The sequence below is a fragment of the Pristiophorus japonicus genome, chromosome 17 (assembly GCF_044704955.1).
Source record: "Pristiophorus japonicus isolate sPriJap1 chromosome 17, sPriJap1.hap1, whole genome shotgun sequence".
Classification (NCBI taxonomy): domain Eukaryota; kingdom Metazoa; phylum Chordata; class Chondrichthyes; family Pristiophoridae; genus Pristiophorus; species Pristiophorus japonicus.
The window spans coordinates 66,808,884-66,835,642 of record NC_091993.1 but is presented as its reverse complement, the minus strand read 5'-3'; the positions used below and the strand labels follow the sequence as shown (position 1 = coordinate 66,835,642).

The window sequence follows — 26,759 nt, the reverse complement described above, 5'->3', positions numbered from 1 at the left end:
ATGACTTGGCCAGACCACCGATTGCTGGCTGACCCATCCTTCCTTTTAAGAGCACAGCCTGACATCCAATCTCTACCTGCCTCCCCCACCCCCTCCTGATCCTTTCCCTGGCCCGATCCCCAATCGCTGGCCGACCACACCCTCCCCCCTGCCATCCTTTTAGCGGCCTGGCCCAATCCCTCCCTCCCTCCCTCTGTGCAGCCACAGGCCTACCCGCCTCTCAATCTGGCTGGCTGCGGACAAGAAACCGATGTCTCGCATGCAAATCAAGCCCTGCCGTTAAGGTCAGCAGGGCCTGCGGGAAACCTCTTGGGTTTCCTGACCACCCCAGAGCCTCCTCGCCCCAACCCGCCTTCTTCCTCAAAATTTTGGCCTCTGTTGAAGAGGCCATAAATCACACATCACCAAGTGGAAGCACTGTGGAAACGAACACTAAAAGCATGGTTACACTGGAACATGTGTGCAGAAAGTATTTTTGCAAAGGTTTGTGAGCATGTTTCATCAATTTACAGTAATGGAGTGTTTGTGACCTGACTGGAAGGTTTAAGGCACTGTAGGAGTAATTTTTCACTCCTGGCCCATTGGAAATTATTGTTTGTGTTGTTGTTAAACGTGACTGGTAAAAATAAGGGAGAGAAATTCGGTAGCGCTGTTTGTGTTATTTAAAAATAACTTTATAAATTTTGTAAATTTTGCGCCAAGCACAAAAGAACCTTAACTTCTAAATTGGGCTTTATGCCCCAGGAAGGAAGGGGGGTGATAAATCAAACGCATTGACCTCAATGGGACACTACAGGAGTGCTACCACCAGAGCTCTACCAAATTTCAGGTGACTTGCATTCAGCAATCATCCTTCAATCCTTCACACTGGCTCATTCCAGCTCTTAAAGGGGAGGTTCTATCAAGCTGCAGCTGCTCATTTTCACCATTCTTCCAACTGAACTCGAGCTGGCACCAACTGAGAGACCTCATGGCTATGGCTGCTCCAAATCCAGATCGAAGGGAGAGAGCCCATAGGTTTAATGATGCAGCATTGGAGGCATTGGTGGGGGCAGTCGAACAAAGGAGGGAATCGCTCTTCCCAGCAAGTGGAAGGAGGCCATTGCCTCACATCTTCAGGGCCATGTGGAGGGAAGTGACACAGGAGGTCTCGGCCAGTAGTCATGTCGAATGCAGCCACACACAGTTCCACAAGAGGTTCAATGACCTCAGTCAGATGGTCAAGGTGAGTACATGCTTCAACAAGTCCTACATACCAGCATCTGAACCTCTGTCTGTGCACACTGTGCAAACCACCACTTATCTACCAAACATCTGCAACTAGTCAAACCCACATCCTCATTTCACGCCTTGCCTACATTCACATCTATTTAATGATGGCAGGTGTATCTCCCAGACACATAGCTGGACTCTGACTCACAAATATTCCTTTCTTTTGCAGGCCAAGATGGGCCACCATAGGAGGGAGCAACAGAGGACAGGTGGGGATGAACCTCAGCTGCAGCAGCCCTCAGATAATGAGGAGTGAGTGCTGCGGCTTATTGGGCAGCAGATGGTGGGCGCCATGAACATCGACCCAGCTGGGGGCAACAACAGTATCTTTATCCCCTCTCCTTCTCTTATCCTACTTCCCCCGCACACCAGAAGGCTTTATCACTTTCAAGCTCCTGATACTGTCTACATTCCCTGTTTCATTCCTGCCCCCTTGCGAGTCTTGAGCTTTATGTTTTCAGATAATCAGCCAGCAGATGTCCATCCTATTCATGAGCCTCCCCCATGAGAGTGACGAAGGGGAAGAGGAAGAGGGGTCAAGCACCACATCATTGCATGTTTCACCTGCAGGCATCACTTCAGAGACTGGCACTACGCATTCGTTCGAGGTTAGCTTAGTAGAGATGTCTGATCTGGGTGATGCACCAGGGACAAACGGGCTGCAGCAAAGCCAAGGGGAAAGTGTAGCTCAGGGATCAGCTCCCCAGAGGGTGAGTTTGCGCATGAGTTCTGCTGCACAGGACTCAAATGAGGACCTCGATGGGGATGCATTCACAACAAGGGTGAGGGCCATGCAGTCTGAGATGATAGGTGCAATGGCAAGGATGCCCGGTTATGGTAAGGAGCATGGAGGAGTCCGCCTCCAACATTGCACAGAGCTATGTGCACACCATGGAGCCTATCATTTCCAGTCTGCAGACGATGGTGGAGTCCCAAAGATAACGTGGGGACCCAGACCTTATGACGCGTGTCATGTGTGATGTGGCAGCCTCCATTGCAGCACAGGAGGAAGCAACGCAATGTCTTAGTGCTGTAATACAGAGAATGGTTGCTGACACAGAAGCTCATACTGCTCTCATGCAGTCTCATCTGGATGCACGCAAGCTCTGACTGCTGCCATCATCGCTGGGTCCACCACAGTCGACTAGGGATCTCACGGTGTCGCAGGAGGCCACCAATCTGTGCCTCAGCAGATTAGTGGGGATGCTGAGGTCCTGCGCCAGGGAGTGGCAGTGGGTCAGTGGAGCAAGAACCTGCTGTCCTCTCTCAGGATCCCAGCACTGCCATTAAGCCATTGCACTTGTCGCTGCCTGTCACCCAGCCAGCCCAGACTGCTACCACCCAGCCTGAGGTGGTGCAGCCTACAGCTGAGGAAGGCTCAGAGCTGGTCGAGGGCGTCCTGCAAGGCCATCTGTAGTCTCTGGCCCTGACTCACAGCAGCCTCCCACCAGCCGTGTTGGAACCATAGGGGACACACTACGTAGAGCAGTAGAATAGTAAAGCCAGTGCTAAGAGGGGATATAAGGTTTTGCACAAGGGTGAATAGTCAATTTAATTGTTGTATATATATGTGGTTCATGTTTTATGATAACATTTTTATTGGAATGTTGCATATTTCGTGCTGTCTCTCATTTCAGTTTTGTGGCTCTGCTATGGAATGGGAAATTGATGTAATGATGGGGACGTGCAGACCAACCTGGAATTGGCCTAGAATTCATTGGAACCAAAGTCTGATGAGGTGCTCATAGACCGCCCTTGCAGAAGGCTAATTGAGCGCCTACCTTCTCCATCGCTGCTTCTGTTCCTCCTTGTCTTCATCCTGAGATGGTGGAGCTATGCCTGGTGGCAATGGCTGCGCTCTCATGATGGCCAGGTTGTGCAGCATGCAGCAGACGATGACGAAAAGAGACACCCACTCAGCCGAAAACTGTAGGACTTCTCCCGAGCAGTCAAGGCTATGGAACTGTTGCTTGAGTACTCCGATGGGCTGCTCAATGATGTTCCTGGTGGCAGCATGGCTCTAATATCAGTGCTGGGCAGGAGTGTTGGGGTTGCGGAGGGGTGTCATGAGCCAGGTGGAGAGTGGATTGCCCTTGTCTCTGAGCAGCCAGTTTGATGTGATGGCTGGAAGAGAGGTGGCATATCGTGGCTGTTGCCAGGACACCGGACATTGATGGTGAGGATTCGCTGTGTGTGGCCGCACACCAACAGCACATTAAGTGAGTGGTAGCCTTTGCATTTACGGAATGGCATCCTGCACCATGGGGAAGCCTGCTATCCTGGCAAAGCCACAAGCATGCTCATGCTGCTTCTATCTGGTGATGGGGAAAGAAATGTAGTCCCTCCTCCTTCAGTAGAGAGCATCTGTGACTACGCGGATGCCGCAATGCACGGCAAACTGGGAGATGTTGGAGATGTCTTCTGTTGCACAGTGGAAGGATCTACTCACGTAGAAATTGAGCACAATGGTGGCCTTGACTATCACTGAGAGAGCCATCCTTACCCTGGTCTAAGGCTTGCGATCTGGTTGCAGGAGGTAGCAGAGCTCTTTGATCACATCCTTGCTGAAGCGCAGTATTCGAACACACTGTTCCTCTGTAAAATTGATGTAGGTGAACTGCTACCAGAATACCCTGGGAGTGTAAAGCCTCCTGTTGAGAGCATTGTTAGCTCTCTTACCTCTGGCCACATTTTGCAGTTTTTCTCTGTGCCTCAGTTGCTCCAACAGTGATGCTGGAACGTGAAGTTCAGTACCAGCACAGCCCCATGAAAGGATATAAATGTTGGAGTTTCAAATCTGCCCTCAATGAAAGTCAGGAATCTTTAAGAACCAGAACACACCTTGAATTGCAAATCAATCAAATTGGTCAAAACGCCTGTCTGCCTTTTTGAAACTAAAAAGTAAACGTTATTGGCCGACTAAAATTTTACCGGATGCTGGCGCCTTTAAATAGCGCTCCTTCAGCTGACATCTGACTGAAGTTCGACTGCTGAAGCTGTTATTGTCAGTACCAATGGCGAGGGCCAATTTTTGTTCTGGGGCGCTGCAAACTCCCACTGTATTTCGCGGGAAGCGCTGTTCTCGCCACACCCGGTTGCAAACTGTTTGTCTCCCCGTTAGCGGCCCCCGGGCGTGCAAAGTAGCGCAATTTCTCCCCCTAAGATCCTGTGGGACTGACCATGGTGCATTATCTTTCCTCATCGTTCTCGACCTGTGTACAGCCTTTGACACAGTCAACCATACCAACCTCTTCTAATGTCTCTCCTCCGTTCTCCAGCTGAGTGAGACTGCCCTCGCCTGATCCCACCCTTACCTATCCAGTCATAGCCGGAGAATCTCTTTCTGCCCCTCACCCGCCATTACCTCTCAATCTATTCTTGGCGCTCTCGTATTTCTCATGTACATGTTGCCCTCGGTAAAATCATCCGAAAGCACAACCTTGACAAAACCCAACTCTAGCTCATCACCACCTCTCCTGACTCCTCCACAGCCTCTGTATGGTCAGACTGATTGTCCAACATCCAGTCCTGGATGAGATGAAATGTCCTTAAATTCAGCATTGGGAAGACCAAAGTTATTGTCAGGAGTCATGCAACACTGCACCTATGCAGATCATAGACTCATCCTTACACATGCTCAAATTGTACAGGTTGTTTGGCCCACATTCAAATAACTGAATCAGTGGGGACCTCAAGCTGGGATTAAGCCCTTAATTTGCATATGCATTGGAACAAAGGGGGCGAAATTGGGCTCCTGTGAACATGCTGCTAATGGGGTACAAATGAGTTTTTGCCGTGTGCGGCGAGAACAATGCCTCCCCCGCGAAATTGGCCGAGGGTTTTGCAGAGGCGCTAAGAGGTAGTGCCCCGCTCCTGCCGGTAGCCCCCCCGCTCAGCTGCGCCCAACAATCATGACGTCGTCATTGTGCGCAGCTCCCCGTTACCGCCCCTCACTTACTGCCTGGTGCGGACAACATCAGCTTCAGCTATTGCGATGCAGTCGGGAGTCAACTGGAGGAGCACTATTTAAGGGGGCCATCTTTACAAACAAATTTTCTTGGCCATTACACTTTGCAGCTTGCTAATACATAGGCACAGTGGCTGTTGGACAGATTTCAGCGATTTTCACTTCAAGGACTGTGCTGCCTCTTAACCATTCCTTTGTTTTATTGAGGGCAGATTTGAAACAACATTTATATCGTTTCATGGGAGCTGTGTTGGCACTCGACCTCCTGCTCCGACGTCATCGTCGGAGGCTGTTTAGGCAGAGACAAAGGCAGGGAGCAAGACAGGGAGCAAGGAAGTAAAATGTGGCCACAGGGAGAAGGCCCAATAGGGCTGGCAACAGGAGACCTTAGCCTCCCAGGGTCTTCTGGCAGCAGTTCTCCTACATCAATTTCACCGAGGAACAGTGTGTTCGTAGGCTGCGCTTCAGCAAGGACGTGGCCACAGAGCTCTGCCATCTCCCAGTTTGTCGTCCGTTGCTCCATCTGCGAGGTGACAGATGCTTTATACATCATCATCAGAGGCAGTCCCTCAAAATCGAGGAAGACTTGCTTCCACTCTAAAAGTGAGTTCTCAGGTGACTGTACAGTCCAATACAGGAATTACAGGCTCTGTCACAGGTGGGACAGACTGTGGTTGAAGGAAGGGGTGGGTGGAGAGTCTGGTTTGCCGCACGCTCCTTCCGCTGCCTCCGCCTGATTTCTACATGCTCTCGGCGACGAGACTCAAGGTGCTCAACGTCCTCCTGGATGCTCTTCCTCCACTTAGGGCGGCTTTGGGTCAGGGATTCCCAGGTGCCGGTGGGGATGTTGCACTTTATCAAGGAGGCTTTGAGGGTGTCCTTGAAGCATTTCCTCTGCCCACTTGGGTCTCACTTGCTGTGTAAGAGTTCCGAATAGAGTGTTTGCTTAGGGAGTCTCATGTCGGGTATGCGGACGATGTGGCCCGCCCAATGGAGCTGGTCACGTGTGGTCAGTGCTTCAATGCTGGGGATGTTGGCCTGAGCGAAAACACTGACGTTGGTGCGTCTATCCTCCCAGTGGATTTTCAGGATCTTGCGGAGGCAGCGTTGGTGGTATTTCTCCAATGCTTTGAGGTTAGGGTTAGGGGTTAGGGTTAAGACTGTATATGGTCCACGACTCTGAGTGATATAAAAGGGCCAGTATCACTACTGCCCTGTAGACCATAAGCTTGGTGCCAGATTTGAGGTCCTGGTTTTCAAATTCTCTCTTCCTCAGGCAACCGAAGGCTGCGCTGGCACACTGGAGGTGGTGTTGGACCTTGTCATCGATGTCTGCCCTTACTGATAGTAGGCTCCCGATATATGGAAAACGGTCCACGTTGTCCAAGGCCGTGCCATGGACTTTGATGACCAGGGTGAAGTGCTGTGTGGTGGGGTCAGGATGGTGGAGGACCTTTGTCTTATGGATGTTTAGTGTAAGGCCCATGCTTTCATACGCCTCGGTGAAGATTTTGATGATGGCTTTGAGTTCGGCCTCTGTGCGCATACGCAAGCGTTGTCTGTATACTGTAGTTCGATGACAGAGGATGAGATGACCTTAGATTTAGCCTGGAGGTGACTAAGGTTAAACAGGTTCCCATTGGTTCTATAGTTTAATTCCACTCCAGCTGAGAGCTTGTTGAGAGTGAGATGGAGCATTGCAGCAAGGAAGATCGAGAAGAGCATTGGCGCGTTGACGCAGCCCTGCTTGATCCCGGTCCGGATGTGGATTGGATCTGTGCTGGATCCGTTGGTCAGGATCACGGCTTGCATGTCGTTGTGGAGCAGGCAGAGGATGGTGACAAACTTTTGGGTGCAGCCGAAACGGAGGACACACCATAGTCCCTCATGGTTGACAGTGTCAAAGGCCTTGGTGAGGTCAAAGAAGACCATGTACAAGGGTTGGTGCTGTCCCCTGCATTTCTCTTGTAGTTGTCGCGCGGTGAAGATCATGTCCGTTGCAGACAGTATCAGGAGCTGGAAAGTGATAAAGCCTTCTGGTTTGACGGGGAAATGGAATTAGAAAAGGAAAGGGGGTAAAGATACCGTTGTTGCCCCCTGCGGGGTCGAAGTCTTCACCAGCCATACGCCCACCATCTGCCGGCCAATGAGCCACAGTACTCGCTCCTCAAGGTCAGTGAGCTCGCGCAGTTGAGGTTTCTCCCTCCAGTCCGCTGGTGCTCCCTTCTGTTAGGTGCCATTTTGGCCTGCATTGTGGCTAAGTGTCAAATTTATTAAATTGTCTTATAACACTGATTTGAAGCATCTTGGGACGCTATACTACGTTAAAGGTGCTATATAAATAAAAGTTGTTGTTGTTGTTGCAAAAAAATGGAATTTGTGTGAATAAGAGTCCAGTTATGTATGTGGAAGATATGCCTGGCGTGGTTGAATAGTTGTAAATATACACAAGGCGTGAGATGAGGATGTGGCCCTGGAAATAGTGGATGCATTGGTGATCATTTTCAAACATTCCATAGACTCTGGATCAGTTCCTTTGGATTGGAGAGTAGCTAATGTAACCCCGCTTTTTAAAAAAGGAGAAAGAGAGAAAACAGAGAATTATAGACGGTTGGCCTGACATCGGTAGTGGGGAAAATGTTGGAATCAATTATTAAAGATGTAATACCACGGCATTTGGAAAGCAGTGACAGGATCGGTCCAAGTCAGCATGGATTTATGAAAGAGAAATCATGCTTGACAAATCTTCGAGAATTTTTTGAGGATGTAACTAGTAGAGTGGACAAGGTAGAGCCAGTGGATGTGGTGTATTTGGACTTTCAAAAGGCTTTTGACAAGGTCCCACACAAGAGATTAGTCTGCAAAATTAAAACACATGGTATTGGGGATAATCTATTGACAATAGTGGATAGAGAACCGGTTGGCAGACAGGAAGCAAAGAGTAGGAATGAGCGGGTCCTTTTCAGAATGGCAGGCAGTGACTAGTGGGGTACCGCAATGTTCAGTGCTGGGACCCCAGCTATTTACAATGTACATTAATGATTTAGATGAAGGAATTGAATGTAATATCTCCAAGTTTGCAGATGACACTAAGCTGGGTGGCAGTGTGAGCTGTGAGGAGGATGCTAAGAGGCTGCAGAGTGACTTGTACAGGTTACTGAGTGGGCAAATGCATGGCAGATGCAGTATAATGTGGATAAATGTGAGGTTATCCACTTTGGTGGCAAAAACAGGAAGGCAGAATATTATCTGAATGGTGACAGATTAGGAAAGGGGAAGGTGCAACGAGACCTGGGTGTCATGGTACATCAGTCATTGAACGTTGGCATGCAGTGAAGAAGACAAATGGCATGCTGGCCTTCATAGCGAGAGGATTTGAGTATAGGAGCAAGGAGGTCTTACTGCAGTTGTAAAAGGCCTTGGTGAGGCCACATCTTGAATATTGTGTACAATTTTGGTCTCCTAATCTGAGGAAGGACATTCTTGCTATTGAGGGCGTGCAGCGAAGGTTCACCAGACTGATTTCCAGGATGGCAGGATTGACATATGAAGAAAGACTGGATCGACTAGGCTTATATTCACTGGAATTTAGAAGAATGAGAGGGGATCTCATAGAAACATATAAAATTCCGACGGGATTGAATGGGTTAGATGCAGGAAGAATGTTCCCGATGTTGGGGAAATCCAGAACCAGGGGTCACAGTCTAAGGATAAGGGGTAAGCCATTTAGGACCGAGATGAAGAGAAACTTCTTCACTCAGAGAGTTGTGAACCTGTGGAATTCTCTACCACAGAAAATTGTTGAGGCCAGTTCATTCGATATATTCAAAAAGGAGTTAGATGTGGCCCTTACAGCTAAAGGGATCAAAGGATATGGAGAGAAAGCAGGAATGGGGTACTAAAATTGCATGATCAGCCATGGTCATATTGAATGGTGGTGCAGGCTCGAAAGCCCGAATGGCCAACTCCTGCACCTATTTTCTATGTTTCTATGTTTCTATGTGAGTATGAGTAGCTGCAGATGCTTAGTGATTGAATGCTGGGCAGGTGATGGCTTGTACAACCAGAGGTTCAGAGGCTAGTATATAGGAGGTGGGGAAGCATGTACTCACCTTCACCATCCGACTGAGGTCATTGAATTTCTTATGGCACTTTGTCAGGGTTCTGTCCACCACAGTGCTGGCCAACACCACCTTGCCACATGGCCCTGAATACCTGTGGCGATGGCCTCCTTCCAAGAACTCCCTTCTTGTCTCCACTGCCCCCACCAATGTCTTCAATTCCACATTATTGAAACGCGAGGCCCTCTCCCTTGACTCATGAGTTGCACCAGCCATCGCACAAAAGTGTCTCAGTTGCTGTGATGTCTGATTTAAATGCAGCAATGTTGAAAATGAGCAGCAGTAGTTTGAAATTATCTCCCCTTTAAGAGCTGGAATTAGTTAGAGGCAAGGATTGAAGGCTGATTATTGAATGAAAGTCAATTGAAATTGAGTAATTCTCTGGTAATAGCGCCCCTGCAGTGCCCCATTGAGGCCATTTGCGCCTAATTTATTGCCCCCTCCCACCTCCCTTCCACCCCCCAACCCACCCCCGCCCACCACCCGTTCACTCCTGGGGCGAAAATGCACAATTATTTGCAATTTTGCAAGCCATTTTGCTGGGCACTAACTTTTCAAAAAGTTAATAGTTAACGCCCTAAATGGAGCACTACCGAAATTTGCCCCCAATGAATCTTAAGAGGAGACCTTATAGAAGTGTTCACATTTTGAGACATTTGATAAATTAAATCAACAAAAGCTATTTCCACTGGACATTGAGTCAGTAGCTAACAGATGATCACCAAAAGAACAAAGCGAGAGATTAGGATATGGAATGCCTCACCGGAAGTAGTATAGAAGCATAATCTACAATCAATGTTAAAACAAAAATGGATAAATATTTGAAAAAAAACTCAATTTAAAAGGTTACAGCAAAAAGGACAGCAAGGTACAGCAAGTGATCAGGAAGGCCAATGGAATCTTGGCCTTTATTGCAAAGGGGATAGAGTATAAAAGCAGAGAAGTCTTGCTGCAGTTGTATAGGGTATTGGTGAGGCCACACCTGGAATACAGCGTACAGTTTTGGTTTTCATATTTACTTGCTTTAGAGGCAGTTCAGAGAAGGTTCACTAAGTTGATTCCAGAGAGGAGGGGGTTAACTTATGAGAAAAGGTTGAGTAGGTTGAGCCTCTACTAATTGGAATTCAGAAGAATGAGAGGTGATCTTATCGAAACGTATAAGATTATGAGGGGGCTTGACAAGGTGGATGCAGAGAGGATGTTTCCACTAATGGGGGAGACTAGAACTAGGGGACATAATCTTAGAATAAGGGGCCGCCCATTTAAAACTGAGATGAGGAGACATTTCTCCTCTCAGAGGGTTGTGGATCTGTGGAATTAGCTGCCTCAGAGAGCTGTGGAAGCTGGGACATTGAATAAATTTAAGACAGAAATAGACAGTTTTTTAACCGATAAGGGAATAAGGGGTTATGGAGAGCGGGCAAGGAAGTGAACCTGAGTCCATGATCAGATCAGCCATGATTGTGTTGAATGGCGGAGCAGGCTCGAAGGGATGTATGGCCTACTCCTGTTCCTATTTCTTATGTTCTTAAATAGGACTAAGTATAGCTTTTTCAGAGAGCCAGCACAGACCAAATAGCTTCTTTGTGTGCTGTAGAATTCTATAATTCTATAAACAAGGTAAAGGTCAGAAATCAATACACAATAAGCATTTCTCTGGTTACAACGTGCTCCTGAAGGATTTCCTCAGATAGGAATTTCTGGTGAAATCGTAAAAAAAAATGTTAACGAGTAAGTGCAAAAATCTTCATAGACTCATTAATGATATTACTATACAGAGGAATTCTTCCCTTTCTCTGTGTGCAGAATAATGGATTCTTAAGAGTGTTCCAAATATTTGTATATCAGATGGTTGAGATGATGTTAGGATTTATTATGTTATCTCAACTCGTCAACCTGTTGCACCTTAAACAATGAGCACCATATATCCATATTTCTGATCGGGTTCACTTCACCTGAAAATAATATTTACAATCATAGAATATTATTGTTTTTCAGTCAACTAAAAAATTAAAGTTATATTTTATGATAAAATAATATTTAGTAATCTATGTAGATTCATAGAAATAACCTGTATTATCCTCATCCATGCCGTTGTTATCTCTAGACTTTACTATTTCAACACTCTCCTGGCTGGCCTCCCATCTTCCACTCTCCATAAACTTGAGCTCATCCAAATCTCCGCTGCCTGTATCCTAACTCGCACCAAGGTCTGTTCACCCATCATCGCTGTGCTTGCTGACCTACATTGGCTCCCAGTCTGGCAATGCCTCAATTTTTAAATTCTCACATTGTTTTCAAATCCCTCAATGGCCTCGCCCCTCCTTATCTCTGTAATTCCTCTGGCCCTATAATTAACCTCGGCCTCTGCCACATATTCTGGCCACTATGGCATCTCCTATTTTAATCGCTCCACCATTGACTCTATTTTCAGCAGCCCTAAACTCTGGAATTCCCTCCCTAAACTTCACAAACTCTCTCTCCTACTTCAAGATGCTCCTTAAAACCTACCTTTTTAATCAAGCTTTTGGTCATCTGTCCTAATATCTCCTTATGTGGCTCGGTGTCAAATTCTCTTTCATAAAACTCCTGTGAAACGCCTTGGAATATTTTAATACATTAAAGACACTATATAAATGCAAGTTATTGGTGTACAAACTGGAATTGTTAACTGCACTTTATTTTTTTTTAAATCATTTAAAACAGAGCATGATTCCGGAATCTGAAATGTTCAGAGAGTTGTATAAAGGAAACTCAGAAGCTGCTTATCTCTTTGGAAGGCCACTGCAACAGGTATGGCGTGAATGAATATATAAATATAAATTCATGAGGGCACACCACAAGAAGTTATTCCTGAGAGGTAACATCTCATATTAGTTGATCTCTTGGGGCCAATCCCCAGAAATATGCAGGGGGAAGACCAGAGGAGGAGGGAAGGAAGAGAGCGGCCATCCATCACAGGAGGTGTGGAGGTCAGCTGCGATCACAACATGGAGAGAACATCAGTGTTTGAAAGGCGGGGGAAGGTCTGCGATCACGGCAGGGGGGCAGAGAGGCCATGGTGCCAGAGGGAAGGCTTCTTTGAATGGCCAGGGGGAGCTCTTATCCTCCTCCTAGCCCACAAGGAGTGCTGTAAACGGCACATACATTCTTGAACCCGAACTCGTGCTTTCCTTTTACTTCCAGGTTTCCCAAGCCCTGGGAAACCTGCATGGCATCTGATAAATTTAAATTAGGCTCCCATTGCACTGTGGGAACCTGAACCCCCACTCTAGTAGCTGCATAGTATTCAATTGGGACAGTGGAGAGATTAGTCTGGTAAACTCCTGTAAGAAGAAAGTATAAAGCTTAAAGGGCCGAAATTGCCCCTTTGCGCAGTGCTAGTTAGCGCCGCTAGCTGGTGATAATGGTGCGCTACTAGTGAAGGAATTCTACCTTATAACTTCTTTAAAAATAAGACAATTGCTGAAATTGCAGTCCGCTAAATTGGCTAATTTGGAATCCTAGCTATGAAAGAATTCTAGCTTTCAAGGGCTCACCCTGGATAAGTAGCTTTATTAACTTCTTAAAATAAGACAATTGTCTAATTTGGATTTCCCATTGCATAAACAAATGGCATCTGCCCTTTTGAGCATAGCTTGGTAATCTAACAATGAACATATGTGGACACAGTAGTTAATTACTAAATTTGAAGTAGCTATCACATAAACAAGACCAAATTCTTGGGACTATGGATAGTTATTGTATAACTTCTTAAAAAGGGATACATGTTGTAACAACAGTCAAGTGCCCATCGCACAAACAAATGGTATCTGTCCTTTGACCATAGATGGTAATATCACAATGGCCATCTGTTGATACAGTGAATGCTGAATGCAACAGTCAGCTAAAAAATAATTCGCTTTGCTTAACTTGATCAACAAAAGGCATTTGTGGCTAGCAAAAAAAACAACCGAGAAGAGTATAACTATTAAGAGCTCGGATGAGTTTTTTAGACTCGCTTAAATGGGAATAACCGTCTCTCGACAATCAGAGCAAGGCAGAAGGCATCATGCCTGCTCTATAGTCTTCTACTACTCGAGGATTTAAGGTAAATGCTACCTTGATAATTGATGGATATCCTGCTTAAACAATTTTAAGAACTGCAATACTGTAACTAAGTTTAGATTTAAAAGATATATTCTCCACTAGAAAAAAAATTGTATTTTTCATCTTTTTTAAGAACTGTTAACGTTGCGATTGACTGACTCACCAACTGTAAATTGCAGATCAGTTCTTTAATAAACCTCTATACATTTTAGAATTGTCTCTCATAGTATTCTGTATCATTAACTCACGAAACCAGATCTCCGTACACTCTTTTGGTGAAGTGGTGCATTACTGAAGAGAGACCCCTCCCAGACCCTTACAAAATACGGGACATGACAATCTGGCTGAAACTTGCTAAAAAGAGCTACTTGGAGGTCTGTAAACCGGACCTTCAGACCCATTCAGCGTCTTTAGCATTTGGCTACCTCAACCTTAAGTTGAGAGTGAACATTTGAGGAGTATGCCCGATCTTATCGAAACATATAAGATAATGAGGGGGCTCGACAAGGTGGATGCAGTGAGGATATTTCCACTCATAGGGGAAACTAAAATTAAGGGGCATAGTCTCAGAATAAGGGGCCGCCCATTTAAAATTGAGATGAGGAGGAATTCCTTCACTCAGAGGGTTGTAAATCTGTGGAATTCTCTGCCCCAGAGAGCTGTGGTCATTGAATATATTTAAAGCGGAGATAGTCAGATTTTTGAGCGATAAGGGAATAAAGGGTTATGGGGAGCGGGCAGGAAAGTGAAGCTAAGTCCATGATCAGATCAGCCATGATCTTATTAAATGGCGGAGCAGGCTCGAGGGGGCAAATAGCCTACTCCTGCTCCTATTTCTTATGTTCTTATCTGGGATAGCCCTAAGGGGCTAGGGTTGTAAAAATCACCACATACTGAGTTAGCGCACGGGTACGATGGCCACATCAACCCGCGATTAGCGCACCGGCACAGCGCACGCATGGCGATGATGTCATTAATTCATGGTCTTTAGACCTTCCACTTTCTCTTTTCCCCTTTTCCTCCAGCAAAATGGTGAAATTGCTTTACTCAGAGGATGGTGAATCTTTGGAATTCTCTACCCCGGAGGGCTGTGGAGTCTCAGTCATTGAGCATATTCAAGACAGAGATCGATAGATTTTTGGATATTAAGGGAATCAAGGGATATGGGGATAGTGCAAGAAAGTGGAGTTGAGGTAGAAGATCAGCCATGATCTTATTGAACGGTGGAGCAGGCTCGAAGGGCTGAATGGCCAACTCTTGCTCCTATTTCTTATGTTCTTATGTTCTACAGCATTTATCCCAATTTATTTTTAATTGAGAGACCGAAACAAAGGGCCATAGGAGGACATGCAGGACAACTCCAAAGTTGAAAAGAATAACAACTTGCATTTATATAGCTCCTTTAACTTGGAAAAATGTCCCAAGTTGCATCACAGATTGAATATATGGATAAAAAATGGAAGCCAAGAATGGAAAAATGAAATCAATCAAGGAATTAATTGATGCTAAGAAGTGTTTTTTTTCAAAGTATGAAGATTAGAGGAGGAAGTAAAGACTGAAATGAGAAGTTCCATAGTTTTGAGATGGAGGGAAAGAAAGAATTGGAATAGACAATTGTTTAGTAAGTCTTGATTTTAAAATAAGGAGAATATAGGGAGAATACTGAGATACCAATAATAAAACAAGAACAACTTTTATTTATATAACACCTTTAACATAGAAAAAATATCATGGTGCTTCACAGAAGCTAATCAGACAAAAACAGACACCGAGCCATAGAAAGAAATATTAGGGTAAGTGACTAAAAGTTTAGTGAAAGAGGTAGGTTTTAAAGGGGGTCTTCAAGAAAGAGAGGAAGGTGGAGCAACAGAGAGCTTTGGGCAGGAAATTCCCAAGTGCAGAGCCTATATGTCGGAAGGCTGGCTTATGGAGATGGAAATAGGCAGTCATTTGAATAGAGATGATACAGTGTAGGATGTTCAGTTCAGAATCAAATAGGATGCCAAGGTTGTAAACAGTTTGGTTCAACCTGAGACAGTGGCCAAGAAATGAGATGGAATCGATAGTGAGGATACAGTCTTTGTTTAATTGGAAGACATTGCATCTCATCCAAGACTAGAAGGAAAGGTGAGTGCAAAGCCACACTCAACTTCAACTCACTGTGCCTCTTATCACATTCCCATCACTTTGCCTTCCCAAGAATACTCCTGCACATCATTACTCACACCAACATACCTTGCACATCAACCCATCACTCTCTATCCATATCACATCCCCATTTGACTAACCATCCCTCACACTCGCCCTCATCCTTATACAATCATACCAACAAACACCACACAAGGAGGCCATTTGGCATTCGCACCCTACACCTTCATTGTCACCCTCTACAGATGTAACCCATCCATTCCTTCCACTCATTCCATCACTCTCACTCAAACCTCTTTTCTTTTCCTCCTTGCAGGAGAAGAGAACCCACAATAAGAGAAAGAGGGAGAGAACCGGAGGTGGCCCTCCATCATTGGCTACGTAAACTGCAGCAGAGGAGATCACCCTGGACATATCAGGAGTTGCAGAGCAGCTGACGGTGGGAGTCGGAGAGAGGGGGACATGTCAGCATCGCGGTGACAGAATTACATCTCATACAGCCACATGGCATACATGGGGATTTATGTCAGCAGCCAGTGAACGTTCATCATCTGAATAATGGTATCTTTACCCATTGTTGATATGACATTTCATAATCATCTCTTTACTCTCCAACATGTCCATCAAGAGACCCATCCCTTCACTGTCCAGGAGGAGGAGAAAGACGACTCCTCAGAGCTTCCAGCCTCTGAGGGCGCACCATCGGTAGAATAAGCGCACCCAACACCAGCGCAGGTATGCACACCTTGGTGGATCCTACGCAAGATAGAGTAGTGTTGTCACCTGGTGATACACAAGCCAACAAGAGGAGATGGTGGAGTCAGGAACAGCAGTGGAGAATCCTCGCCAGAGAGCACAGGACACTCCCAGCTCTGCTCAGCTGCATGCAAATGCTGAGCCTCAAGGGTCATCGAGAAAGAAGATGATCCTGGAGGTGCAGCAAGAAGTGCCGGGGACTTGGACAAGTTTTGTAATCATGCTGTCTGAAAATGTGCAGAGAATGGAGGAGTCCATCTCCAACATGAGCACCACCGTGTCGCAGGCGATGGCGACTGTAGGCTCTTCCATGGAAAGGATGGCCACCTGCCTGGAGCAGCAATGCACCACTCACATGAGCACATGGTCTCTATGGAGAATAGAAGGCAGAGGCTCATAAACCTCCTCAGTAGGAGGGATGTCACTGTTGACTTGGGTACTCATGGCCCCACTGCTGAGCAGTAAGGTGCTCTACAGCATTTGCTAGCAGGCAACTGTGGGTGATCCATAAGAGGGATGAATGTGAATGGGGACATGAAAGTTGGGGCTCCTCTCAAAATGCTCACACTTCTCCCCTGTTGCCACCCCCTCAGTCAGAGCCCCACATGCCTCCTGGAGCAGGAATAGACTTTGGTGGGGCCATCACAGGCTCCAAGATCCAGAGGATGTCTGCCAAAAGTGTCTATGCAGTCGTAGCAAGGAAGTGAGCAGGCTGCCTCTACCTCTGCTGAAGACATAGGGGTTGCACCTTGTAGAAGCATGCATAAGAGAAAGGTGACACACAAGTAGATGCACAAGTGTAAGCACTTGGGTGTTTTAATAAATGTTTGTGTTAAGCTTCCATTCCTCTGATGGCACAGATAAAAATATTTATTTTCACCATTTTACAATAATGGCCAATTTTGTCTGCAACTTTGGAAGTGCCTTAGTGAGTTGGAGTGAATGGTGAGACATAACGTTACCTCTAGCAATGGTGGTCAGTGTGAAAGGAATGGCTTGGTCATTATAAGGATGCTTTATGATGTTACTTGTGGTGGTAGGAACCTAGCGCAGCTTTTGGCAACCATATGGGTATAAGGCCTGAGGTTAGGTAAATCTGGCCATCCCTGGTCTCCCAGGCAGCAATGTGCCCCAGTGCTGATGGGATCTGGACCTCGGGTTCCTTCTGCTCCCCTTCCTCATTTTCCAGCTGATACTCCTCCTCCTCCTCTGAAGAGACTGTGCGCTCAGAGCCTTTCACCTCATGCAGCATTAATCCTCGCTACTGTGCTATGTTATGCAGCTAGCAGCAGACCACAACGATTCTGGAAATCATGGCTGGTGCGTACTGAAGGGCTCCTCCAGATCTGTCAAGGCTGTCTGCGAAGCGCATTTTCAACTTGCCTATTGTCTGCTCTATTACACATCTGGTAGACATGTGGCTTTTATTATATCCTCGGCCTCAGTAATTGATCTCCTCAAGGGTGTTATGAGCCACTTCTTCAGTGGATAGCGCTTGTCTCCAAGCACCCAGCCGGAGAGTCTGTTTGGAGGTGTGAAGAACTGAGGGAGGGTAGACGGATGCAGGATCAAAGAGTCATGGCAGTTGCCAGGGAATTTGTCACACACATGCATGACGATCTTCCTATGATTGCACATTGAGGGAGTGGAAGCCCTTGCGGTTCACAAAGACTCTTGGGTGACGATGGGGTGCCCTGATGGCTACATGTGTGCAATTGATGATGCCCTACACCTCTGCATCTCATGCAACATTTTTGGGTTAATTTTTTTCAATACGTGTAACAGTAATTATATATTATATAAATAGAATCCAATTAATATATGATTGTGACAATCTTTCAGCAGGGTTACTTTTGTTTGTATGAATATTATTAGAAGGAAGAGTTTTTCAAAACTTCTTACTTCAGAAGTTGTCGCCTTGGCTTGTAAGTTATGTCACTTTTCTTTAAGAAAGGTAGGAGAGATAAACTAGGAAATTATAGGCCTATTAGTCTAACGTCTGTTTTGGGCAAGTTACTATCAGAGAGAGCCAGCATAGACGTGTAAAAGGTGTTAGTTGAATTTTTTGAGACAGTAACTAACATGGTAGATAAGGGAGTGTCTACAAATGTTATTTATATGGATTTCCAGAAAGCATTTAAAAGGTTCCACATAAGAGACTGTTAACAAAAATGAGAAACATAGAATTGGAGGCAACCTATTGACATGGGTAGGGAATTGGTCAGGAGTAGGAGACAGAGGGCCGGAAATTCAGTACCGCCGGAAAGCTGGTGCCCCTCCCACATTTTCGTGGCCGTACACGGCTGAACCACCCCATATTCAGATCCAAAAGTGAACAAATGGGTTCCAACGCTAATGAACCCTTCCAAAGTGGATCTTTCAGCGGTGTGGCTGTCTTAATTTGAGCATTATCACTACTGAGAAATTCAACATGCAGGTAAAGGTTTCAAAGAGTCAGCCAGGGTTTTCAGCAAGGCCCTGAGGGGGGAAGGAGTTTGGAAGGAATTTGAAAGGATGGCTGGTGTAAGAGGTGCAAGGAGAGCCAACAGGTCCACTGATATGGAGTGGGAGATACTGATGGACAGTGTGGATGACAGAAGAAGAATACTGTTTCCTGATGTTGGGAGACCTGGCAGACCGCCAGTACATAATGCATGGAGGGAGATTGCAGGGGAGGTGTCAGGCACCTCCATATATGTGAGGACACACCCTCCCAGAAGGGTGCTGGCCAGTCAGCACCCAGCCCTTCCAGGGTGGCAATGGGTCGACACCTTCTAGCTCTGGGGTGACAGGGATCTTGCTCCTCCTCTTCCTGCACCTCCTCCTCCTCCACCTCAGGTGATACTGCTGACTCGACCTCCAGTGGCTGTCTCCTCATGATGGCCAGGTTGTGCAGCATGCAGCAGACCATGACAATTATGGAGACCCATTGAGGAGAGTACTGCACGGTGCCACCAGAGTGGTCCAGGCATGAGAACCTCTGCTTAAGAATGCTTATGCACTGCTCGATGATGCACCTACTGGCACAATGAGCGTCATTGTATGCATGCTCTGGCGCTGTCCTGGGGCTCCGCAATGGAGTGAGCAGCCAAGTGAACAGGGGATATCTCTTAGCCACAATCCTGATTCGGGCCAGTGAAGACAGTGGGCACACTGGTCTGGAGCAGAATGAACGAATCATGGATGCTGCCTCCCTTGCCCACTGCCTCTCTTCACGGTGCTGATGGTGACGCCTTCTCCTGCGTGCCGCCCTGCTTCTGAGCAGGTGTACCAGATGTCGCCCTCTCAACACTGCTCCCATCTCAAGTGTACCCTGCCAAGCAGGTCTCTGTAGCCCATAGGCCTCCACTAAAGAGTCAGTCCTGAAAGTTGTTCAGAAGTATGTGAAAACCTCTGAGTAGCATTCACCAGGTTTAATGGAGCCAAAACAATTAATAAAACTATTTAAAAATCAAAATACTGAGATGATAGAATATGACATAAAAACACTAATAATTAATAAAACTATATGAAAAGCTAAATACTGCGGGTAATGGAATTTGAAATAAAAACACTAAAATTAATAAAACTATTTTCGTACCCAAGGGCCCTGATCGCGGCAAAACTCCAGCGGTGTTGCTTTCGAGCACCGACTCAAATACCTCGCGGGGACACTGCCTGAAGAAGTCCTACCTTTTTGTAGCAGAAAATCGCTGTGGTGGCCGTTTTCCAGTGGCCCGCCCGCTGATTACCTCACCGCGGGAAACCCTCCTTTACTGCTGCTTCACCCCGCTGTGTCTGACGGAGGTGCACACTGCTCAAATTCCCCCCTCCACCCCGAGCTGAATATGGCTCAGGAAGGGAACCTGTGGTGGCCATTCAATTTTTTCGATCTGCCGCCAAACTCCACGGTAGCCGTTCCTTCGGGGACGGTGAATTTCAGCCCCAGAGAGTAGGGTTAAATGGGGATGTACTCAAATTGGCAGGATGTTGTTATGTATGCATGTAAACCTTACAAAAATGTAAGACTTGCCACTAGGAGGCACACCTGTGGGAGACCTAAGAGTCCCCTGGGACAAGGAGGTATAAAAGGTGATTCACTATGCTGCTTCCCCACTCCGCAGTCTGAATAAAGAGACCAAGGTCACAACAGTTTGAGCTTGCAATATAGTCCTTGTGGATTTATTCTGAATATAACAGATGTGACTAGTGATGTCCCCAAGATTTTCATGATATTTCTATATGACTTTGATGAAGGTATAGAAAGCTGTATATAAGAACACAGGAAATAGGAGCACAGTGAGCCATTTGACCCCTCGAGCCCACTCCGTCATTTAATAAGATCATGGCTGATCTGATCATGGACTCAGTTCCACTTCCCTGCCCGCTTCCCATAATCATTTATTCCCTTAACGCTCAAAGTTCTGTCTATCTTTCCTTAAATATATTCAAAGACCCAGCCTCCGCAGCTCTCTGGGCAGTGAATTTCACAGATTTACAACTCTCTGAGAGAAGAAATTCCTCCTCATCTCAGTTTTAAATGGGCGGCCCCTTATTCTGAGACTATGCCCCCAAGTTTTAGTTTCCTCTATGAGTGGAAATATACTCCAATGCAAGTAGATCCTTCCTTAAATATGGAAACCAAAACTGTATGCAGTACTCCAGGTGTGGCCTCACCAATATCCTGCACAGTTGTAGCAGAACTTCTCTCCTTTGATACTCTATCCCCATTGTAATAAAGGCCAACATTCCATTTGCCTTCCTGATTACTTGCTGTACCTGCATACTAACCTTTTGTGTTTCATGCACAAGAATCCCAGGTCCCTCTGTACTGTAGCACTTTGCAAATTTTCTCCATTTAAATTATAATCTGCTTTTCTATTTTTTCTGCCAAAGTGGATAACCTCATATTTTCCTACATTATACTCCATCTGCCAAATTTTTGCCCACTCATTTAGCCTGTCTTGCAGATTTTTTGTATCCTCCTCACAATTTGCTTTCCCACCCATCTTTGTATCATCAGCAAACTTGGTTTCATTACACTCAGTCCCTTCATCCAAGTCATTAATATAGATTGTAAATAGTTGAGGCTCCAGCACCGAACCCTGCGGCATCCCACTAGTTATTGTTTGGCAAGCGGAAGATGATCCGTTTATCCCAACTCTCTGTTTTCTGTTAGTTAGCCAATTCTCCAACCATACTAATATATTACCCCCAACCCCATGAACTTTTATCTTGTGCAGTAACCTTTTGTGTGGCACCTTATCGAATGCTTTCTGAAAATCCAAATACCACCACATTCACTGGTTCCCCCTTATCCACCCTGCTCATTACATCCTTGAAGAAGTCCAGCAAATTTGTTAAACATGATTTCCCTTTCCTAAAACCATGCTGACTCTGCTTGATTGAATCATGCTTTTTCAAATGTCCTGTTACTGCTTCCTTAATAATAGACTCCAGCATTTTCCCAACGACAGATGTTAGGTTAACTGGTCTGTAGTTTCCTGCTTTTTGTCTGCCTCCTTTTTTAAATAGTGACGTTACATTTGTGGTTTTCCAATTCGCTGGGACCGCCCCAGAATCCAGGGAATTTTGGTAGATTATAACCAATGCATCCACTATCTCTGCAGCCACTTCTTTATGGACCCTAGGATGTAAGCCATCAGGTCCAGGGGACTTGTCCACTTTTAATCCCATTATTTTACTGAATCCTATTTCTTTAGTAATAGTGATTGTATTAAATTCCTCCCTCCCTATAGCCCATTGATTAACACCTATTGGGATGTTTTTAGTGTCTTCTACTGTGAGAACTGATACAAAATATTCATTCAAAGTCTCTGTCATTTCCCTGTTCACCATTATTAATTCCCTAGTCTCATCCTCTTGGGGACCAACATTTACTTTAGCCATTCTTTTCCTTTTTATGTACCTGTAGAAACTCTTACTATCTGTTTTTATATTTCGTGCTAGTTTACTTTCATAATCTATCTCCCCTCTCTTTATTATTTCTTTAGTCATTCTTTGATGGCTTTTAAAAGTTTCCTAATCCTTTGGCCTCTCGATAGTCTTGGCCAAATTATATGCCCTTGTTTTCAATTTGATACCATCCCTTATTTCCTTAGTTAGCCACGGATGGTTATCCCTTCTCTTACAACCTTTCCTTTGCATTGGGATATATTTTTGTTGAGAGTTAGGAAATATTTCCTTAAATGTCTGCCACTGTTCATCAACCATCCCACCCTGTAATCTATTTTCCCAGTCGACTTCAACCAACTCTGCCTTCATACTTTAAAGTCTCCTTCATTTCAGCTTAGGACACTGGTTAGAGATCCAACTTTCTCACCCTCCAACTGAATTTGAAATTCAACCATGTTATGGTCACTTATTCCTGGAGTTATTATTTAAATGGAGAAAAATTGCAAAGTGCTGCAGTACAGTGGGACCTGGTGCATGAAACACAAAAGGTTGGTATGCAGGTACAGCAAGTGATCAGGAAGGCCAATGGAATCATGGCCTTTATTGCAAAGGGGATGGAGTATAAAAGCAGGGAAGTCTTGCAACAGTTATACAGGGTATTGGTGAAGCCACACCTGGAATACTGCATACAATTTGCTTTGTCCAACTAATGTGAAGTTAAAATCTCCATGACTATTGCCGTTCCTTTTTTACAAACCTCCATTATTTCTTGATTTATCCTCTGTCCAACAGTGTAGCTACTGTTAGGGGGTGTTGGGGTAAAAGGAAGACTTCTCTCCCTTGAGGCGGACTACCTGATATAGGTAATCGACACCTCGCCCTTCGCCCTCCGTATATTGACCACAGAATTAAACAAACGAAACCTTCAGTTTAACCGGCTTTATTTTGCGCAAATGCAAGGGAGGGTTCAATCGTGGAACCTTCAAAATACAAGAGGTTTCAAGCATAATTTATACAGGTTTTAGAGAGCAGCTACCCTCCTACAAAATCATTGATAGGTCTATTGCTATCAGCGGAATTACATTGTCGTCTCTTATACAGACTAGCTCTGAGTGGTACATGCCATTGTCCATCTCCCATCATATGTTAATTGTGTTTGTTCCGTGATTTGCACTTTGCCATAATCTATATGACTCCTGAAGTAACTGTTCCAAAATATTGGTTTTCTTATCTCTTCCTCAGAGACTTCTAATCAAAATTGTAACTGCTGACTTCTGCTGTTTTGTTATGTGTTACCAAGGTTAAGGATGAATACTTAAAAAAGCAAGTGTTACATACAATAGGCAATTATAATCCATACCATCACCGATTCCTCAGACCCTCCTAATACTGATCAGTTCACTACCTTCAGCATTGTGTTGTGACCACCAATCTGTCTGCTCTTTGCCTGCTACAACTCTATCCCTTACAGGGGGCCTGTTGACAACGGCCACCAGCGACTTTTTCCCCCTTATTATTCCTTATTTCCACCCAAACTGATTCAACATCTTGATCTTCTAAGCCAATATAATTTCTCACCAACGCACTGATCTCATTCTTTTATTAACAGAGCTAACCCACCTCTCTTTCCTTACTGTCTGTCCTTCCGAATTGTCAAATACCCCATCATATTTAGTTCCCTGCATTCTCTGTAATGGCTATCAGATCATACCCATTTGTATCTATTTTGTTACGAATGCTGCGTGCATTCAGATAAAGAGATTTTAAATTAGTTTTTTTACCCTTTTTCCCTGCTTTGACCCCACCTTCTGATTCACTTTTATGTTTATACATTCTGTCCCTTCCTGTCACGCTCTGGTTTTCATTTCCCCCAGTTCTACCCTGCTCTATTGCCTTCTTCATATTCTTTGACTTCTTAAATTTTCGTTCAGCTGAACGCTGCGACCTCCCGCCCCCCCACTATTTAGTTTAAAGCCCTCTTTACAGCCCTAGTTATTTGATTTGCCAGGACCCTAGTCCAAGCACAGTCTAAGTGGAGCCCGTCCGAACAGAACAGCTCCCTCTTATAGTATTAAAGCCAAGGAAGTGGCATACAAATTGGCCAGAAATAGCAGCGAACCCGGGGACTGGGAGAAATTTAGAACTCAGCAGAGGAGGACAAAGGGTTTGATTAGGGCAGGGAAAATAGAGTACGAGAGGAAGCTTGCAAGGAACATTAAGACGGACTGCACAAGCTTCCATCGATATGTAAAGAGAAAAAGGTTAGTAAAGACAAACATAGGTCCCCTGCAGTCAGAATCAGGGGAAGTCATAACGGGGAACAAAGAAATGGCAGACCAATTGAACAAGTACTTTGATTCGGTATTCACTAAGGAGGACACAAACAACCTTCCGGATATAAAAGGGGTCAGAGGGTCTAGTAAGAAGGAGGAACTGAGGGAAATCCTAATTAATCGGGAAATTGTGTTGAGGAAATTGATGGGATTGAAGGCCGATAAATCCCCAGGGCCTGATGGTTTGCATCCCAGAGTACTTAAGGAGGTGGCCTTGGAAATAGCGGATGCATTGACAGTCATTTTCCAACATTCCATAGACTGGATCAGTTCCTATCAAGTGGAGGGTAGCCAATGTAACACCACTTTTTAAAATAGAAGGGTGAGAAAAAACAGGGAATTATAGACCGGTCAGCCTGACATCGGTAATGGGTAAAATGATGGAATCAATTATTAAGGATGTCATAGCAGTGCATTTGGAAAGAGGTGACATGATAGGTCCAAGTCAGCATGGATTTGTGAAAGGGAAATCATGCTTGATAAATCTTCTGGAATTTTTTGAGGATGTTTCCAGTAGAGTGGACAAGGGAGAACCAGTTGATGTGGTGTATTTGGACTTTCAGAAGGCTTTCGACAAGATCCCACACAAGAGATTAATGTGCAAAGTTAAAGCACATGGGATTGGGGGTATTGTGCTGATGTGGATTGAGAACTGGTTGGCAGACAGGAAGCAAAGAGTAGGAGTAAATGGATATTTTTCAGAATGGCAGGCAGTGACTAGTGGGGTACCGCAAGGTTCTGTGCTGGGCCCCAGCTGTTTACATTGTACATTAATGATTTAGATGAGGGGATTAAATGTAGTATCTCCAAATTTGCGGATGACACTAAGTTGGGTGGCAGTGTGAGCTGCGAGGAGGATGCTATGAGGCTGCAGAGTGACTTGGATAGGTTAGGTGAGTGGGCAAATGCATGGCAGATGAAGTATAATGTGGATAAATGTGAGGTTATCCACTTTGGTGGTAAAAGCAGAGAGACAGACAATTATCTGAATGGTGACAGATTAGGAAAAGGGGAGGTGCAATGAGACCTGGGTGTCATGGTACATCAGTCATTGAAGGTTGGCATGCAGGTACAGCAGGCGGTTAAGAAAGCAAATGGCATGTTGGCCTTCATTACGAGGGGATTTGAGTACAGGGGCAGGGAGTACAGTTGTACAGGGCATTGGTGAGGCCACACCTGGAGTATTGTGTACAGTTTTGGTCTCCTAACTTGAGGAAGGACATTCTTGCTATTAAGGGAGTGCAGCGAAGATTCACCAGACTGATTTCCAGGATGGCGGGACTGACATATCAAGAAAGACTGGATCAACTGGGCTTGTATTCACTGGAGTTCAGAAGAATGAGAGGGGATCTCATAGAAACATTTAAAATTCTGATGATTTTAGACAGGTTAGATGCAGGAAGAATGTTCTCAATGTTGGGGAAGTCCAGAACCAGGGGTCACAGTCTAAGGATAAGGGGTAAGCCATTTAGGACCGTGATGAGGAGAAACTTCTTCACCCAGAGAGTAGTGAACCTGTGGAATTCTCTACCACAGAAAGTTGTTGAGGCCAATTCACTAAATATATTCAAAAATGAGTTAGATGTAGTCCTTACTACTAGGGGGATCAAGGGGTATGGCGAGAAAGCAGGAATGGGGTACTGAAGTTGCATGTTCAGCCATGAACTCATTGAATGGCGGTGCAGGCTCTAAGGGCCGAAAGGCCTACTCCTGCACCTATTTTCTATGTTTCTATGTTTCTATCCCAGTACTGGTGCCAGTGTTCCAGGAACCAAAACCCATTTCTCCCACACCAGCCTTTGAGTCACGTGTTTAACTCTCTGCTCATATTTACCCTATTTGCTCGTGGCTCGGGTAGTAATCCAGAGATTATTACCTTTGCGGTTCTGCTTTTTAATTTGGCCCCTAGCTGCTCATACTCCCTCAGCAGAACCTCTTTCTTTATCCTACTTATGTCGTTGGTATCTACGTGGACCACGCAATTGGATCTTTCCCCTCCCACTCCAAGTTCCTCTCCAGCCCAGAGGAGATGGCCTTAACCCTGGCACTGGGTAGGCAACACGGCCTTTGGGACTCACGCTCTTGGCTGCAGATAACAGTATCTATCCCCATTATTATACTGTCCCCTATCATTACAATGTTTTTTATTACTTCCCCCACTTGAATGGCCCCCTGTAC

At 45.4% G+C, this 26,759-nt stretch overlaps 1 protein-coding gene across 4 annotated transcripts in view; it reads left to right on the top strand.

Annotated features, from left to right (window-relative positions):
• The window catches only part of LOC139228201 (synaptonemal complex protein 1-like), a 395,567-nt gene that overhangs the window by 358,332 nt on the left and 10,476 nt on the right, over window positions 1-26,759 (top strand). For all 4 annotated transcript variants that reach the window (XM_070859384.1, XM_070859385.1, XM_070859381.1 and 1 more), the window contains one exon: window positions 12,067-12,153. In XM_070859384.1, the coding sequence (XP_070715485.1) occupies window positions 12,067-12,153 (87 nt within the window). The remainder of the gene's footprint in view (window positions 1-12,066; window positions 12,154-26,759) is intronic.